Raw genomic sequence first — 20,360 nt, 5'->3', positions numbered from 1 at the left:
GCTTACTCGTCTAAGCATACCACAAGAGATGTGTACCACCACAGAAAAACCAACATTCTGAATACATGATCGGTTCCATAATCATTGGTTCCATGAACCATAACAAGGTTCGGTTCCACAAATCATTGGTTCCATGAACCATAACAGAATTCATTAATCACAGGTGACTTCATTCACCACAATACACAAATAATAACATGGCATGTTCCATACAATGCGTCTCATTCTCAATCATGGCAACAATTCGTCCACGTCCTCACATAAGCGTCGTACGAATGAATACCGTATTCTCATACATATCACACATGTTCCATAACCTAGATCATATTTCTAAGTTATTAATCACGTCATTCTCCTAGGTTTCCTCACTCATCTTTGTAGGGTTTTAATCATGTTACTTCACCTTTCACATAACAACAATATTTAATTTTCATAATGATAAAATTCATGGCATTTATAAATCACATCCTATTTTATAACATGGAACAATAATAATAGTCCTTTACGTTATCTTTAGTCGTGTTATTTCACAATCAACCATATCAACCATGTTTAACACCCATCATAAATATAATTCATTTAATTTGTAAGACACATAATTTACTATAATATGATATTATAATAATAGCCTTTTTCATTATCTTACTAATGCATCCGTCCGCATCCAAAACGGAGCTATAATGCTCAATTAATTCATTAATCTATCTTAATCAAGATTTAAATTAATATTTATTCATTGCATAAGTATTCAACAACAACCTCTCTAGCCTAGTGGTAAGGCATGTACAGTTTCAAGGAGGTCCTGGGTTCGGACCCCACTGGTGACAAATTCTACACAAACAGAAGATTTACCACTCACGAAACTGCCCAGAAAGTGAGTTGTTACAACTAACAAAACTTATTATAGGAAGATGATAGAATATGTAATCCAAAATACATTTATTTCAAAAGAACTTCTGATTGTTTTTTATTTGTTAATATTTTACTTTTGTTGGTGTTTTCTTATGTTGAACAACAACGCATAAATGTAATTTTATTAGTTTGATCGAGAGGTACTTTTGATTGTTTTTTATTTGTTAATATTTTCCTTTTGTTGGTGTTTTGTTTTGACTTGTTTCACTTTTTAAGTTGTTGGGGCCATATTTTGCAAAGTTCTTATTGGCGCTTCACATTTCTGATTTTGTGCTCTCCTTATGTTTAATTTTGGAACCTATGAGTTAGATTGCTTTGGTTCTGTTGCAGTTGCACCATGTATTCCGTTTTCACTTTGAGTTTCTGTAGCATATGTATCTTGAGTTTGGCCCTGAACATGTGTTCCTTATTAAGCTTGAGTTTGAGACTATGATTAAGATCTTATAATTAGTTTTAGGATTCTTCTCTCCTTCATTTTATATGTTAAATGATATTTTTTATATTTTATATATGAATTTTCATTGCTAAGAGTTACACAGTAATTTTATGTATTAGTTTTCATTTTGAAAATATAAGAGTTGTCTTGTTTTTAGTATGATAATTTTCGTTGCTAAGAATTACACAATAATACTGAAATCGTTTTATTTCTTTTATTTGATAGTCAATAATCAAAGAGAAAGTTGTAGAGATAGTTATTCCAAGGAATCTTTCAGTGAGGTGTAAAGTTAATTGTTTCATTTTTTCTCTCTTTAACTTTTAAGGTGAGATATAACAAAACTGCATGATTAATTAAAATCTAACAATATAAATTTGGTTTAAGTGAATAAATATGATGTCAATATATGTATAATTCCATGTACTTTAAGAAATATATAATGTACAAATTTTATGTCATAACAAATTAATAAAAATCCAACATGGTTTGTTGGGGAATAAAGGTGTCATCAACTATTCTATATAAAAACAGCGATACAACATTTGATTTAATGTATGGTTCTTTTTATAGGGTGTTATGTGAGTGTGTTGATAGTCATATATCAACAAAAGAAAAGGTGGCAGAATATGGTAAAAATAACAAATATGTACTTAAAGTTGTTTATGTGTTGGAAAATATTAGTTAATGTGTAAGATCAAAAGATGTATGACAAGATAAGTGGCTTGTGAGATAATATATATAAATTCAATCTACCATCATCACATATATCAACATTGATAAACTCATGATTTATAATAATAACATGAAGTTCTTAATTCTCTTTAGCCTCACTTTTATATTCAGAAATGTACTTTCAAATGCAAATCCTCTTCCCTACGAAGCTATATTTAATTTTGGTGATTCAATAAGCGACACGGGAAATGAAGTAACTCTTCACCCACCTATGCCTAGCAATAGTCCTTATGGATCAACGTATTTTAAGCATCCCTCAGGACGTTTGTCAAATGGACGCTTGATTATAGATTTCATAGGTAAATTTATTATTTTTAGTTTTATTTGTATATACTTTTAACCTTGGAGGGTAAATAGAATTCAAATATATTACATACATAATTTTACATGCATGAAAATGAGTATGAAGAGTGATTGATATTGTATTATTAGTATTTTATTAGATATATTACTTGATACTCACTTTATTTTGTAGCTCAAGCATATGGATTGCCATTTTTGCCGGCCTATAAAAATCTCATTGAAGGCCAAGATATCACGAAAGGAGTGAACTTTGCATTTGCCGGTGCCACTGCACTTGATTTTAATTATTTCAATAAAAGTAGGGTTGCTCTACCTGGAATTAATAACTCACTGAGTGTTCAATTTAAGATGTTTAAGAGACTCAAGCCTTCACTATGTAAAAACAAAAAAGGTATTGTCACATCTTCTTTTGCATATATATTTAATGTAATTTTCAAAATATTTTTTTTAATCAAAGAGTTAACAATATTTGTTATTTTTATGATACATATTGTCGTAACTACTTGAAGAAATCATTATTTTTAGTGGGAGAAATTGGTGGAAATGATATTTTCTCTCATATTACACCAAAATTTTCAAACTTCGAAAATCTTATTCCCTTAGTGGTTAATAAAATTACAGAAACAACCATAGTAAGTTATATAAAATTTATGTATTTTAATAACTACTTCAATATAAGTTATAATAATGTAATAACTATTTTTTTTCTTTTCATGCGATAGTCATTAATCAAAGAGGGAGCTGTAGAGATAGTTATTCCAGGGAACTTTCCAGTGGGGTGTAGTGCCTCCCTTTTGGCAGTGGTGAATACTAATAATACAAAAAACTACGATGAATTTGGATGCTTTAAGGCATTTAATACTGTCACACAATATTTTAATGACAATCTAATCTCTTCTATAACTACATTGAGAGAGACTTACCCTGATGTCAAGATAATATACTTTGACTATTATAATGATGCCAAACGTTTGTATGAAGAACCGCAAAAATACGGTGGGTAGTTTTTTTTTTAATATTTAACTTATTATACATATAGCAATAATGATTGTTAATTAAGTTGTTCATTTATATATTAATAATTGTTTTTCTACCAATTTTATTTATATATACATGTACAATATTTAATTCAAGTACATCTTTTTATGTAGGTTTTGATAAGGATGAGACATTCAAAGCATGTTGTGGAGGCGGTGGGCCACATAATTTTGATCCAAGAATGGGGTGTGGAAGTCCTATAACAACTGTTTGCTCTGATCCTTCTAAAAATATAAACTGGGATGGAGTTCATTTTACAGAAGCAGCATATAAGCTATTAGCAAAAGGATTAGTTGAAGGACCTTTTGCATATCCCTCACTTAAACCAGCTCCTTTTCAAATAGTCTAAAAGCATTCAAGATAGTTTCGTACGAGGAATTAAGAAATACGTATCTCACAATTTATGTAGCTCTCGGCGGGATTAGTTATATATTCCTTAAAGTTAATGTCATTCTTTTTAAAATTTAATTTATAAATGCCATTGGTATAAATTGTTTTTATACAATCAGCCAATTATAAATACTAAATAATTATATATTGAATTATCTTTAAATTATATTTATGAATAAGTGTGATATACAGATAATATAAAACTTTTTTTATTATCAGTTCATATCAATTAAACTCATCTTTTAAATTAGTATTAAAAAGCTAATATATATATATCATTATAAAAGTAAATAATAGAGATAGAAAGACCACATCAAGAATTTAGACCAATTTAGACTTAAACATGCAGCCTAATCCAATCCGCAAGAGTTTCGTCTTGATATTTCCACTAAAATGGATTGAGCTTTTAAACTAGAATTAGCCCAACAACCTTCCTTACTAAAACCTTTTTACTACTAGATTTATCTTGAAAGCTCAAAGTCAACTGTAATGATACAAGATCACGACACTCTTGAATCATTATTTCAACACAACAACAGAATTACATAACTCTCAATATAAACATTTCACTCTTTCAACTATGAACTAATTAATAGTGTATAAAAACGACAATGGGAAGAGAGTGATTGAGTGAGAAAGGAGTTTAATTTTTTTTACCAGAGATAAGATATAACACACAATATTGATGCATTGTGTGAGACAAGATGGTCTAAATTAATGGATGAACAATTAAATAATGTAATAAATAAAAGACACATAATTACTAACCTAATTCAGTACAACTATCAACTACGTCTAAGGGGAAGTAGTTCAGCTGAAAGAAAATTCACTAATATAAGTAGTCAATAGTACATAATGACTAAACAATCCTCAATTTTGTTCCTTTTTCCAATTACTACCTATGATTTTCAACTCCAGATCTCTCTGAATCTGAGATCGTCTCCCTTCCACTCAGACGTTTTTTCTTTCATGTTTTCTCTCTGAATCTGAGATCCTCTCCCTTCCACTCAGACATTTTTTTCTTTCATGTTTTTATTAACTAGTATATCCATGTCATATATTTTTTTTTAATGTTAAATCTTAAAATGCAAATTTTAAAAAATGTGGCCAAGAGGAGTTAAACCTATGACAATTGGATTAAAGTGGCAATACTTGACTACTGGACCAACCAACACATTTGATTAATTTATTACAACAAATATATGTATTAAATAAATGATTCTAGAATTACCTGAATATTTTATTAAATAGTTTAATTATTTCACATCATTAAATATTTTAATTAGTATTTCAACTATGTTAAATAATTAGTTTATTAAATATTTCAACTATTTAATACTTCAAAAACCAACATGAAGATGAAGCTTTAATGGAAGATGATGGTGAAGATTGTGAGAGAAAGAGTAAATAATAAAGTTATATAATCAAACTACCAAAAATAATTGTGGTTTAAAATAGTGGTGCACTAAATAATTATATATGAATACCTCATAAACAAACTCATATGATTTATTGATCTCAAAAAGTTCTAGGTTTGTGTGAAGGTTGGGCATGAAGATATTAATTCAAACTATTATAACTGACAAGAGATAGAGTACATAGGAACTTAGTTGGTTTCAACTGACAAGCAATTTAGCATTTAAGAGTATATGGGATATTACAGATTCATTAATGTCATTCTAGATAATGGACTAATTCAATTTAAGGATAAGGAAATGTCATTATCAAAAGTGTTTATATTTTTCTCTAAGAAGTGGGTGTTTCAAGAATCAAGTAGTAGGAAAATTACAAAGAGCTATAAGTAGTTGAGTCAAGAGTAATTATAGTGTCTGTTTATTGAACCAGACTCATTGCGGGTCCGTTTAATAATAAAGTTACATAATCAAACTACCAAAAATAATCATGGTTTGAAATAGTGGAGCACTAAATAAACATACATGAATACCTCATAAACAAACTCATATGATTTATTGATCTAAAAAAGTTCTAGGTTTGTATGAAGATTGGGCATGAAGATATTAATTCAGACTATTATAACTGACAAGAGATAGGGCACATAGGAATATAGTTGGTTTCAAATGACAAGCAATTAAGCATTTAAGAGTATATGGGATATTACAGATTCATTAATGTCATTCTAGAAGTACTCTTCATTTTTAAACGGACCCGCAGTGAGTCTGGTTCAATAAAGACACAAACTAATAAAATGGTCTAATGAAGAAATTTTAGATTAAAACCAACATGAAAATAAAAAGATAGAAATATAAAAAATTGTCAATTATGAAAGATGTAAATCTCTTATTGATATATGTGATTGTTCTATGGTACTATGCTTTGACGCGTACTTCCTTAATGGAAGTATATCTCATTTTTCTTCTCTCTCTCAGTCTGCAATGATGCTTGCAAGAAACCAAGAAAATGTCATAAGCAAAAAAACAAACAAAATGTCCAATTCCAACAACTAATAAATAATGATAATATCCAATTACATTTTAACTCAAATGCCTGCACCCCATTAAAAGATGTTCATTTTTCATATCAAAAGAATAGATGAAAACTTGTGATTCATTAGCAGATGATAAAATGTTCAAAGGAAAGACAAAACTCAAGATTCCATTACCTTCAAATTTTTACCAATGGCGAGGGTAATATGCATAACAGTGAAATCTAATTTCACAATAAAATCAAGCATTTAACATTGAAACTTATTATAGGAAGATGATAGAATATGTAATCTAAAATACATTTATTTCAAAAGAACTTCTGATTGTTTTTTATTTGTTAATATTTTACTTTTGTTGGTGTTTTCTTATGTTGAACAACAACGCATAAATGTAATTTTATTAGTTTGATCGAGAGGTACTTTTGATTGTTTTTTATTTGTTAATATTTTCCTTTTGTTGGTGTTTTGTTTTGACTTGTTTCACTTTTTAAGTTGTTGGGGCCATATTTTGCAAAGTTCTTATTGGCGCTTCACATTTCTGATTTTGTGCTCTCCTTATGTTTAATTTTGGAACCTATGAGTTAGATTGCTTTGGTTCTGTTGCAGTTGCACCATGTATTCCGTTTTCACTTTGAGTTTCTGTAGCATATGTATCTTGAGTTTGGCCCTGAACATGTGTTCCTTATTAAGCTTGAGTTTGAGACTATGATTAAGATCTTATAATTAGTTTTAGGATTCTTCTCTCCTTCATTTTATATGTTAAATGATATTTTTTATATTTTATATATGAATTTTCATTGCTAAGAGTAACACAGTAATTTTATGTATTAATTTTCATTTTGAAAATATAAGAGTTGTGTTATTTTTAGTATGATAATTTTCGTTGCTAAGAATTACACAATAATACTGAAATCGTTTTATTTCTTTTATTTGATAGTCAATAATCAAAGAGAAAGTTGTAGAGATAGTTATTCCAAGAAATCTTTCAGTGAGGTGTAAAGTTAATTGTTTCATTTTTTCTCTCTTTAACTTTTAAGGTGAGATATAACAAAACTGCATGATTAATTAAAATCTAACAATATAAATTTGGTTTAAGTGAATAAATATGATGTCAATATATGTATAATTCCATGTACTTTAAGAAATATATAATGTACAAATTTTATGTCATAACAAATTAATAAAAATCCAACATGGTTTGTTGGGGAATAAAGGTGTCATCAACTATTCTATATAAAAACAGCGATACAACATTTGATTTAATGTATGGTTCTTTTTATAGGGTGTTATGTAAGTGTGTTGATAGTCATATATCAACAAAAGCAAAGGTGGCAGAATATGATAAAAATAACAAATATGTACTTAAAGTTGTTTATGTGTTGGAAAATATTAGTTAATGTGTAAGATCAAAAGATGTATGACAAGATAAGTGGCTTGTGAGATAATATATATAAATTCAATCTACCATCATCACATATATCAACATTGATAAACTCATGATTTATAATAATAACATGAAGTTCTTAATTCTCTTTAGCCTCACTTTTATATTCAGAAATGTACTTTCAAATGCCAATCCTCTTCCCTACGAAGCTATATTTAATTTTGGTGATTCAATAAGCGACACGGGAAATGAAGCAACTCTTCACCCACCTATGCCTAGCAATAGTCCTTATGGATCAACATATTTTAAACATCCCTCAGGACGTTTGTCAAATGGACGCTTGATTATAGATTTCATAGGTAAATTTATTATTTTTAGTTTTATTTGTATATACTTTTAACCTTGGAGGGTAAATAGAATTCAAATATATTACATACATAATTTTACATGCATGAAAATGAGTATGAAGAGTGATTGATATTGTATTATTAGTATTTTATTAGATATATTACTTGATACTCACTTTATTTTGTAGCTCAAGCATATGGATTGCCATTTTTGCCGGCCTATAAAAATCTCATTGAAGGCCAAGATATCACGAAAGGAGTGAACTTTGCATTTGCTGGTGCCACTGCACTTGATTTTAATTATTTCAATAAAAGTAGGGTTGCTCTACCTGGAACTAATAACTCACTGAGTGTTCAATTTAAGATGTTTAAGAGACTCAAGCCTTCACTATGTAAAAACAAAAAAGGTATTGTCACATCTTCTTTTGCATATATATTTAATGTAATTTTCAAAATATTTTTTTTAATCAAAGAGTTAACAATATTTGTTATTTTTATGATACAGATTGTCGTAACTACTTTAAGAAATCATTATTTTTAGTGGGAGAAATTGGTGGAAATGATATTTTCTCTCATATTACACCAAATTTTTCAAACTTCCGAAATCTTATTCCCTTAGTGGTTAATAAAATTACAGAAACAACCATAGTAAGTTATATAAAATTTATGTATTTTAATAACTACTTCAATATAAGTTATAATAATGTAATAACTATTTTTTTTCTTTTCATGCGATAGTCATTAATCAAAGAGGGAGCTGTAGAGATAGTTATTCCAGGGAACTTTCCAGTGGGGTGTAGTGCCTCCCTTTTGGCAGTGGTGAATACTAATAATACAAAAAACTACGATGAATTTGGATGCTTTAAGGCATTTAATACTGTCACACAATATTTTAATGACAATCTAATCTCTTCTATAACTACATTGAGAGAGACTTACCCTGATGTCAAGATAATATACTTTGACTATTATAATGATGCCAAACGTTTGTATGAAGAACCGCAAAAATACGGTGGGTAGTTTTTTTTTTAATATTTAACTTATTATACATATAGCAATAATGATTGTTAATTAAGTTGTTCATTTATATATTAATAATTGTTTTTCTGCCAATTTTATTTATATATACATGTACAATATTTAATTCAAGTACAATTTTTTATGTAGGTTTTGATAAGGATGAGACATTCAAAGCATGTTGTGGAGGCGGTGGGCCACATAATTTTGATCCAAGAATGGGGTGTGGAAGTCCTAACACAACAGTTTGCTCTGACCCTTCTAAAAATATAAACTGGGATGGAGTTCATTTTACAGAAGCAGCATATAAGCTATTAGCAAAAGGATTAGTTGAAGGACCATTTGCATATCCCTCACTTAAACCAGCTCCTTTTCAAATAGCCTAAAAGCATTTAAGATAGTTTCGTACGAGGAATTAAGAAATACGTATCTCACAATTTATGTAGCTCTCGGCGGGATTAGTTATATATTCCATAAAATTAATGTCATTCTTTTTTAAATTTAATTTATAAATGCCATTGGTATAAATTGTTTTTATACAATCAGCCAATTATAAATACTAAATAATTATATATTGAATTATCTTTAAATTATATTTATGAATAAGTGTGATATACAGATAATATAAAACTTTTTTTATTATCAGTTCATATCAATTAAACTCATCTTTTAAATTAGTATTAAAACTAATATATATATATATATATATATATATATATATATATATATATATATATATATATATATATATATATATATATATATATATATATATATATATATATATATATATATATATATATATATATATAAGTAAATAATAGAGATAGAAAGACCACATCAAGAATTTAGACCAATTTAGACTTAAACATGCAGCCTAATCCAATCCGTGAGAGTTTCGTCTTGATATTTCCACTAAAACGGATTGAGCTTTTAAACTAGAATTATCCCAACAACCTTCCTTACTAAAACCTTTTTACTACTAGATTTATCTTGAAAGCTCAAAGTCAATTGTAATGATACAAGATCACAACACTCTTGAATCATTATTTCAACACAACAACAGAATTACATAACTCTCAATATAAACATTTCACTCTTTCAACTATGAACTAATTAATAGTGTATAAAAACGACAATGGGAAGAGAGTGATTGAGTGAGAAAGGAGTTTAATTTTTTTTACCAGAGATAAGATATAACACACAATATTGATGCATTGTGTGAGACAAGATGGTCTGAATTAATGGATGAACAATTAAATAATGTAATAAATAAAAGACACATAATTACTAACCTAATTCAGTACAACTATCAACTACGTCTAAGGGGAAGTAGTTCAGCTGAAAGAAAATTCACTAATATAAGTAGTCAATAGTACATAATGACTAAACAAACCTCAATTTTGTTCCTTTTTCCAATTACTACCTATGATTTTTAACTCCAGATCTCTCTGAATCTGAGATCCTCTCCCTTCCACTCAGACGTTTTTTCTTTCATGTTTTCTCTCTGAATCTGAGATCCTCTCCCTTCCACTCAGACATTTTTTTCTTTCATGTTTTTATTAACTAGTATATCCATGTCATATATTTTTTTTTAATGTTAAATCTTAAAATGCAAATTTTAAAAAATGTGGCCAAGAGGAGTTAAACCTATGACAATTGGATTAAAGTGGCAATACTTGACTACTGGACCAACCAACACATTTGATTAATTTATTACAACAAATATATGTATTAAATAAATGATTCTAGAATTACCTGAATATTTTATTAAATAGTTTAATTATTTCACATCATTAAATATTTTAATTAGTATTTCAACTATGTTAAATAATTAGTTTATTAAATATTTCAACTATTTAATACTTCAAAAACAAACATGAAGATGAAGCTTTAATGGAAGATGATGGTGAAGATTGTGAGAGAAAGAGTAAATAATAAAGTTATATAATCAGACTACCAAAAAATAATTGTGGTTTAAAATAGTGGAGCACAAAATAATTATACATGAATGCCTCATAAACAAACTCATATGATTTATTGATCTCAAAAAGTTCTAGGTTTGTGTGAAGGTTGGGCATGAAAATATTAATTCAATTTATTATAACTGACAAGAGATAGAGTACATAGGAACTTAGTTGGTTTCAACTGACAAGCAATTAAGCATTTAAGAGTATATGGGATATTACAGATTCATTAATGTCATTCTAGATAATGGACTAATTCAATTTAAGGATAAGGAAATGTCATTATCAAAAGTGTTTATATTTTTTTCTAAGAAGTGGGTGTTTCAAGAATCAAGTAGTAGGAAAATTACAAAGAGCTATAAGTAGTTGAGTCAAGAGTAATTATAGTGTCTGTTTATTGAACCAGACTCATTGGGGGTCCGTTTAATAATAAAGTTACATAATCAAACTACCAAAAATAATCATGGTTTGAAATAGTGGAGCACTAAATAAACATACATGAATACCTCATAAACAAACTCATATGATTTATAGATCTAAAAAAGTTCTAGGTTTGTATGAAGATTGGGCATGAAGATATTAATTCAGACTATTATAACTGACAAGAGATAGAGCACATAGGAATATAGTTTGTTTCAAATGACAAGCAATTAAGCATTTAAGAGTATATGGGATATTACAGATTCATTAATGTCATTCTAGAAGTATTCTTCATTTTTAAACGGACCCGCAGTGAGTTTGGTTCAATAAAGACACAAACTAATAAAATGGTCTAATGAAGAAATTTTAGATTAAAACCAACATGAAAATAAAAAGATAGAAATATAAAAAATTGTCAATTATGAAAGATGTAAATCTCCGATTGATATATGTGATTGTTCTATGGTACTATGCTTTGACGCGTACTTCCTTAATGGAAGTATATCTCATTTTTCTTCTCTCTCTCTCAGTCTGCAATGATGCTTGCAAGAAACCAAGAAAATGTCATAAGCAAAAAAACAAACAAAATGTCCAATTCCAACAACTAATAAATAATGATAATCTCCAATTACATTTTAACTCAATTGCCTGCACCCCATTAAAAGATGTTCATTTTTCATATCAAAAGATTAGATGAAAACTTGTGATTCATTAGCAGATGATAAAATGTTCAAAGGAAAGACAAAACTCAAGTAAGATTCCATTACCTTCAAATTTTTACCAATGGCGAGGGTAATATGCATAGCAGTGAAATCTAATTTCACAATAAAATCAAGCATTTAACATTGAAACTTATTATAGGAAGATGATAGAATATGTAATCCAAAATACATTTATTTCAAAAGAACTTCTGATTGTTTTTATTTGTTAATATTTTACTTTTGTTGGTGTTTTCTTATGTTGAACAACAACGCATAAATGTAATTTTATTAGTTTGATCGAGAGGTACTTTTGATTGTTTTTTATTTGTTAATATTTTCCTTTTGTTGGTGTTTTGTTTTGACTTGTTTCACTTTTTAAGTTGTTGGGGCCATATTTTGCAAAGTTCTTATTGGCGCTTCACATTTCTGATTTTGTGCTCTCCTTATGTTTAATTTTGGAACCTATGAGTTAGATTGCTTTGGTTTTGTTGCAGTTGCACCATGTATTCCGTTTTCACTTTGAGTTTCTGTAGCATATGTATCTTGAGTTTGGCCCTGAACATGTGTTCCTTATTAAGCTTGAGTTTGAGACTATGATTAAGATCTTATAATTAGTTTTAGGATTCTTCTCTCCTTCATTTTATATGTTAAATGATATTTTTTATATTTTTTTATATGAATTTTCATTGCTAAGAGTTACACAGTAATTTTATGAATTAATTTTCATTTTGAAAATATAAGAGTTGTGTTGTTTTTAGTATGATAATTTTCGTTGCTAAGAATTACACAATAATACTGAAATCGTTTTATTTCTTTTATTTGATAGTCAATAATCAAAGAGAAAGTTGTAGAGATAGTTATTCCATTAACTTTTAAGGTGAGATGTAATATCCCATATTCCCTTAAATGCTCAATTAGTTGTCAGTTGAGACCTATTGAATTCCTATGTATTATATGATTGGTTAGTTGTAACAATTGAAGCTCCTATGTGCTCTAAATGTTGTCAATTGGGACCAATAGAGTAAATGGTGAACTCTGAAGGGATTGATTATTAATAAAGAGACATACATCCTATCCGTGCTATGTGTTGATATCATGTTGATTGTTGTGGAAAATCATACTCCCTATCCGTGCTATGTGTTGATATCATGTTGATTGTTGTGGAAAAATCATGTTCGTAAGTGGTTAATCGGTTAACACTGAAACAGAATTTAATTTCCTGTTTTTACAGAATCTGTCACCAAGCGGATTCAAACCCAGGACCTCCTCTGAAATTGTACATGCCTTACCACTAGGCTAGAGAGGTTGTTGTTAAATGCTTATGCAATGAATAAATATTAATCTAAATCTTGATTAAGATAGATTAATGAATTAATTGAGCGTTATAACTCCGTTTTGGATGCGGACGGATGCATTAGTAAGATAATGAAAAAGGCTATTATTATGATATCATATTATAGTATATTATGTGTCTTACAAATTAAGTGAATTATATTTATGATGGGTGTTAAACATGGTTGATATGGTTGATTATGAAATAACATGACTAAAGATAACATAAATGACTATTATTATTGTTCCATGTTATAAAATAGTATGTGATTTATAAATGCCATGAATTTTATCATGATGAAAATTAAATATTGTTGTTATGTGGAAGGTGAAATAACATGATTAAAAACCTTACAAAGATGAGTGAGGAAACCTAGAAGAATAATTTGATTAATAACTTAGAAATATGATCTAGGTTATGGAACATATGTGATATATGTATGAGAATACGGTATTCATTCATACGACGCTTATGTGAGGTCGTGGACGAATTGTTGCCATGATTGAGAATGAGACGCATTGTATGGAACATGCCATGTTATTATTTGTGTATCATGGTGAATGAAGTCACCTATGATTATGGAACATGCCATGTTATTATTTGTGTATTATGGTGAATGAAGTCACCTATGATTGATGAATTTGTTATGGTTCGTGGAACCAATGATTATGGAACCGATCATGTATTCAGAATGTGTGTTTTTCTATGGTGGTACGCATCTCTTGTGGTATGCTTAGATGAGTAAGCATTGGGATGTGGGACCAATGATTCGAGCCTCAAATGGGTTTAAGCCCCAACCATGGCGGACATGGGGGAAAGGTGGACACCTATGTGGGTTAGAGTCCCATACGGTGAAAGATACCCTAGGTGGGTTAGAGTCCCATATGGGTGATGGTTCTTAAAAGTGGGTTAGATTCCCATAGGGGAACCTGATATCCACCGCGAAAGTCGAATCATACGAGCATGCATGAACCGAGGCTGGCTTAGACGTAAGTCCGATCGGGAATTGATGTTTCGTAATCTGAATAACGATCGTGGTTGAGTTATGAGAACTCAGATGCATGTTGCCATACAATTGCGAGATAGTTTCCCCATCGCTCAAGTCTTCGTTCCCTTTTTGACTTGAGTTGGATATGAGTTGAACATTGATTAGAATACCCTGTAGAGCCGAGTGTACCCATAGGATAGGAGAACTCACTGAGATTACTATCTCATCCCATCATTGTTGTTATTTTTCAGGTAATTCTTTGCAGGTTGAAACTAAGAGAAGCTGTTATGGATGTTTCAAGGGTTGCTGTTCATTATGATCTTCCGCTGTGGAGTTGTGTGCAATGAAGATATTGTACATAGTTCTTAGATTTTTATTGTTTAGGCATTATTGTATAACATGTTCCATGGATGTTTTAGTTTGGACATGTATATATTTTGATGCCATTAGGCACTTATGTTGTGACAGTACCAAAATTTAACACTTGTATGATATTATTCTAGATATATATTATACGGGTTGTTACATGAGATATAACAAAACTGCATGATTAATTAAAATCTAACAATATAAATTTGGTTTAAGTGAATAAATATGATGTCAATATATGTATAATTCCATGTACTTTAAGAAATATATAATGTACAAATTTTATGTCATAACAAATTAATAAAAATCCAACATGGTTTGTTGGGGAATAAAGGTGTCATCAACTATTCTATATAAAAACAGCGATACAACATTTGATTTAATGTATGGTTCTTTTTATAGGGTGTTATGTAAGTGTGTTGATAGTCATATATCAACAAAAGCAAAGGTGGCAGAATATGATAAAAATAACAAATATGTACTTAAAGTTGTTTATGTGTTGGAAAATATTAGTTAATGTGTAAGATCAAAAGATGTATGACAAGATAAGTGGCTTGTGAGATAATATATATAAATTCAATCTACCATCATCACATATATCAACATTGATAAACTCATGATTTATAATAATAACATGAAGTTCTTAATTCTCTTTAGCCTCACTTTTATATTCAGAAATGTACTTTCAAATGCCAATCCTCTTCCCTACGAAGCTATATTTAATTTTGGTGATTCAATAAGCGACACGGGAAATGAAGCAACTCTTCACCCACCTATGCCTAGCAATAGTCCTTATGGATCAACGTATTTTAAACATCCCTCAGGACGTTTGTCAAATGGACGCTTGATTATAGATTTCATAGGTAAATTTATTATTTTTAGTTTTATTTGTATATACTTTTAACCTTGGAGGGTAAATAGAATTCAAATATATTACATACATAATTTTACATGCATGAAAATGAGTATGAAGAGTGATTGATATTGTATTATTAGTATTTTATTAGATATATTACTTGATACTCACTTTATTTTGTAGCTCAAGCATATGGATTGCCATTTTTGCCGGCCTATAAAAATCTCATTGAAGGCCAAGATATCACGAAAGGAGTGAACTTTGCATTTGCTGGTGCCACTGCACTTGATTTTAATTATTTCAATAAAAGTAGGGTTGCTCTACCTGGAACTAATAACTCACTGAGTGTTCAATTTAAGATGTTTAAGAGACTCAAGCCTTCACTATGTAAAAACAAAAAAGGTATTGTCACATCTTCTTTTGCATATATATTTAATGTAATTTTCAAAATATTTTTTTTAATCAAAGAGTTAACAATATTTGTTATTTTTATGATACAGATTGTCGTAACTACTTTAAGAAATCATTATTTTTAGTGGGAGAAATTGGTGGAAATGATATTTTCTCTCATATTACACCAAAATTTTCAAAACTTCCAAAATCTTATTCCCTTAGTGGTTAATAAAATTACATAAACAACCATAGTAAGTTATATAAAATTTATGTATTTTAATAACTACTTCAATATAAGTTATAATAATGTAATAACTATTTTTTTTCTTTTCATGCGATAGTCATTAATCAAAGAGGGAGCTGTAGAGATAGTTATTCCAGGGAACTTTCCAGTGGGTTGTAGTGCCTCCCTTTTGGCAGTGGTGAATACTAATAATACAAAAAACTACGATGAGTTTGGATGCTTTAAGGCATTTAATATTGTCATACAATATTTTAATGACAATCTAATCTCTTCTATAACTACATTGAGAGAGACTTACCCTGATGTCAAGATAATATACTTTGACTATTATAATGATGCCAAACGTTTGTATGAAGAACCGCAAAAATACGGTGGGTAGTTTTTTTTTAATATTTAACTTATTATACATATAGCAATAATGATTGTTAATTAAGTTGTTCATTTATATATTAATAATTGTTTTTCTGCCAATTTTATTTATATATACATGTACAATATTTAATTCAAGTACAATTTTTTATGTAGGTTTTGATAAGGATGAGACATTCAAAGCATGTTGTGGAGGCGGTGGGCCACATAATTTTGATCCAAGAATGGGGTGTGGAAGTCCTAACACAACGGTTTGCTCTGACCCTTCTAAAAATATAAACTGGGATGGAGTTCATTTTACAGAAGCAGCATATAAGCTATTAGCAAAAGGATTAGTTGAAGGACCATTTGCATATCCCTCACTTAAACCAGCTCCTTTTCAAATAGCCTAAAAGCATTCAAGATAGTTTCGTACGAGGAATTAAGAAATACGTATCTCACAATTTATGTAGCTCTCGGCGGGATTAGTTATATATTCCATAAAATTAATGTCATTCTTTTTTAAATTTAATTTATAAATGCCATTGGTATAAGTTGTTTTTATACAATCAGCCAATTATAAATACTAAATAATTATATATTGAATTATCTTTAAATTATATTTATGAATAAGTGTGATATACAGATAATATAAAACTTTTTTTATTATCAGTTCATATCAATTAAACTCATCTTTTAAATTAGTATTAAAAAAAATAATATATATATATATATATATATATATATATATATATATATATATATATATATATATATATATATATATAAGTAAATAATAGAGATAGAAAGACCACATCAAGAATTTAGACCAATTTAGACTTAAACATGCAGCCTAATCCAATCCGCGAGAGTTTCGTCTTGATATTTCCACTAAAACGGATTGAGCTTTTAAACTAGAATTATCCCAACAACCTTCCTTACTAAAACCTTTTTACTACTAGATTTATCTTGAAAGCTCAAAGTCAACTGTAATGATACAAGATCACAACACTCTTGAATCATTATTTCAACACAACAACAGAATTACATAACTCTCAATATAAACATTTCACTCTTTCAACTATGAACTAATTAATAGTGTATAAAAACGACAATGGGAAGAGAGTGATTGAGTGAGAAAGGAGTTTAATTTTTTTTACCAGAGATAAGATATAACACACAATATTGATGCATTGTGTGAGACAAGATGGTCTGAATTAATGGATGAACAATTAAATAATGTAATAAATAAAAGACACATAATTACTAACCTAATTCAGTACAACTATCAACTACGTCTAAGGGGAAGTAGTTCAGCTGAAAGAAAATTCACTAATATAAGTAGTCAATAGTACATAATGACTAAACAAACCTCAATTTTGTTCCTTTTTCCAATTACTACCTATGATTTTTAACTCCAGATCTCTCTGAATCTGAGATCCTCTCCCTTCCACTCAGACGTTTTTTCTTTCATGTTTTCTCTCTGAATCTGAGATCCTCTCCCTTCCACTCAGACATTTTTTTCTTTCATGTTTTTATTAACTAGTATATCCATGTCATATATTTTTTTTTAATGTTAAATCTTAAAATGCAAATTTTAAAAAATGTGGCCAAGAGGAGTTAAACCTATGACAATTGGATTAAAGTGGCAATACTTGACTACTGGACCAACCAACACATTTGATTAATTTATTACAACAAATATATGTATTAAATAAATGATTCTAGAATTACCTGAATATTTTATTAAATAGTTTAATTATTTCACATCATTAAATATTTTAATTAGTATTTCAACTATGTTAAATAATTAGTTTATTAAATATTTCAACTATTTAATACTTCAAAAACAAACATGAAGATGAAGCTTTAATGGAAGATGATGGTGAAGATTGTGAGAGAAAGAGTAAATAATAAAGTTATATAATCAAACTACCAAAAATAATTGTGGTTTAAAATAGTGGAGCACTAAATAATTATACATGAATACCTCATAAACAAACTCATATGATTTATTGATCTCAAAAAGTTCTAGGTTTGTGTGAAGGTTGGGCATGAAAATATTAATTCAATTTATTATAACTGACAAGAGATAGAGTACATAGGAACTTAGTTGGTTTCAACTGACAAGCAATTAAGCATTTAAGAGTATATGGGATATTACAGATTCATTAATGTCATTCTAGATAATGGACTAATTCAATTTAAGGATAAGTAAATGTCATTATCAAAAGTGTTTATATTTTTTTCTAAGAAGTGGGTGTTTCAAGAATCAAGTAGTAGGAAAATTACAAAGAGCTATAAGTAGTTGAGTCAAGAGTAATTATAGTGTCTGTTTATTGAACCAGACTCATTGGGGGTCCGTTTAATAATAAAGTTACATAATCAAACTACCAAAAATAATCATGGTTTGAAATAGTGGAGCACTAAATAAACATACATGAATACCTCATAAACAAACTCATATGATTTATAGATCTAAAAAAGTTCTAGGTTTGTATGAAGATTGGGCATGAAGATATTAATTCAGACTATTATAACTGACAAGAGATAGAGCACATAGGAATATAGTTGGTTTCAAATGACAAGCAATTAAGCATTTAAGAGTATATGGGATATTACAGATTCATTAATGTCATTCTAGAAGTATTCTTCATTTTTAAACGGACCCGCAGTGAGTCTGGTTCAATAAAGACACAAACTAATAAAATGGTCTAATGAAGAAATTTTAGATTAAAACCAACATGAAAATAAAAAGATAGAAATATAAAAAATTGTCAATTATGAAAGATGTAAATCTCCGATTGATATATGTGATTGTTCTATGGTACTATGCTTTGACGCGTACTTCCTTAATGGAAGTATATCTCATTTTTCTTCTCTCTCCCTCAGTCTGCAATGATGCTTGCAAGAAACCAAGAAAATGTCATAAGCAAAAAAACAAACAAAATGTCCAATTCCAACAACTAATAAATAATGATAATCTCCAATTACATTTTAACTCAAATGCCTGCACCCCATTAAAAGATGTTCATTTTTCATATCAAAAGATTAGATGAAAACTTGTGATTCATTAGCAGATGATAAAATGTTCAAAGGAAAGACAAAACTCAAGTAAGATTCCATTACCTTCAAATTTTTACCAATGGCGAGGGTAATATGCATAGCAGTGAAATCTAATTTCACAATAAAATCAAGCATTTAACATTGAAACTTATTATAGGAAGATGATAGAATATGTAATCCAAAATACATTTATTTCAAAAGAACTTCTGATTGTTTTTTATTTGTTAATATTTTACTTTTGTTGGTGTTTTCTTATGTTGAACAACAACGCATAAATGTAATTTTATTAGTTTGATCGAGAGGTACTTTTGATTGTTTTTTATTTGTTAATATTTTCCTTTTGTTGGTGTTTTGTTTTGACTTGTTTCACTTTTTAAGTTGTTGGGGCCATATTTTGCAAAGTTCTTATTGGCGCTTCACATTTCTGATTTTGTGCTCTCCTTATGTTTAATTTTGGAACCTATGAGTTAGATTGCTTTGGTTCTGTTGCAGTTGCACCATGTATTCCGTTTTCACTTTGAGTTTCTGTAGCATATGTATCTTGAGTTTGGCCCTGAACATGTGTTCCTTATTAAGCTTGAGTTTGAGACTATGATTAAGATCTTATAATTAGTTTTAGGATTCTTCTCTCCTTCATTTTATATGTTAAATGATATTTTTTATATTTTTTATA

The 20,360-nt window shown here is 28.9% G+C and overlaps 2 protein-coding genes and 1 pseudogene across 2 annotated transcripts; all 3 read left to right on the top strand.

The window, feature by feature from the left end:
• Positions 1-2,132: 2,132 nt before the first annotated feature.
• LOC127088646 (GDSL esterase/lipase At5g45910) lies at positions 2,133-3,770 on the top strand. The gene is made up of 5 exons (XM_051029325.1): positions 2,133-2,379; positions 2,556-2,774; positions 2,873-3,015; positions 3,106-3,379; positions 3,535-3,770. The coding sequence occupies exons 1-5, from the start codon at positions 2,133-2,135 to the stop codon at positions 3,768-3,770; spliced, it is 1,119 nt and encodes a 372-aa protein (XP_050885282.1).
• A 3,980-nt stretch (positions 3,771-7,750) lies between these two features.
• Positions 7,751-9,388, top strand: LOC127115400 (GDSL esterase/lipase At5g45910). Its single transcript, XM_051046961.1, has 5 exons — positions 7,751-7,997; positions 8,174-8,392; positions 8,491-8,633; positions 8,724-8,997; positions 9,153-9,388. The coding sequence occupies exons 1-5, from the start codon at positions 7,751-7,753 to the stop codon at positions 9,386-9,388; spliced, it is 1,119 nt and encodes a 372-aa protein (XP_050902918.1).
• A 6,026-nt stretch (positions 9,389-15,414) lies between these two features.
• On the top strand, positions 15,415-17,034 carry LOC127115399 (GDSL esterase/lipase At5g45910-like; annotated as a pseudogene).
• The last annotated feature ends 3,326 nt before the right edge of the window (positions 17,035-20,360 follow it).

The sequence above is a fragment of the Lathyrus oleraceus genome, chromosome 1, assembly GCF_024323335.1.
Source record: "Lathyrus oleraceus cultivar Zhongwan6 chromosome 1, CAAS_Psat_ZW6_1.0, whole genome shotgun sequence".
NCBI classification, from domain to species: domain Eukaryota; kingdom Viridiplantae; phylum Streptophyta; class Magnoliopsida; order Fabales; family Fabaceae; genus Lathyrus; species Lathyrus oleraceus.
This window is presented reverse-complemented; position numbering and strand designations above follow the sequence as displayed.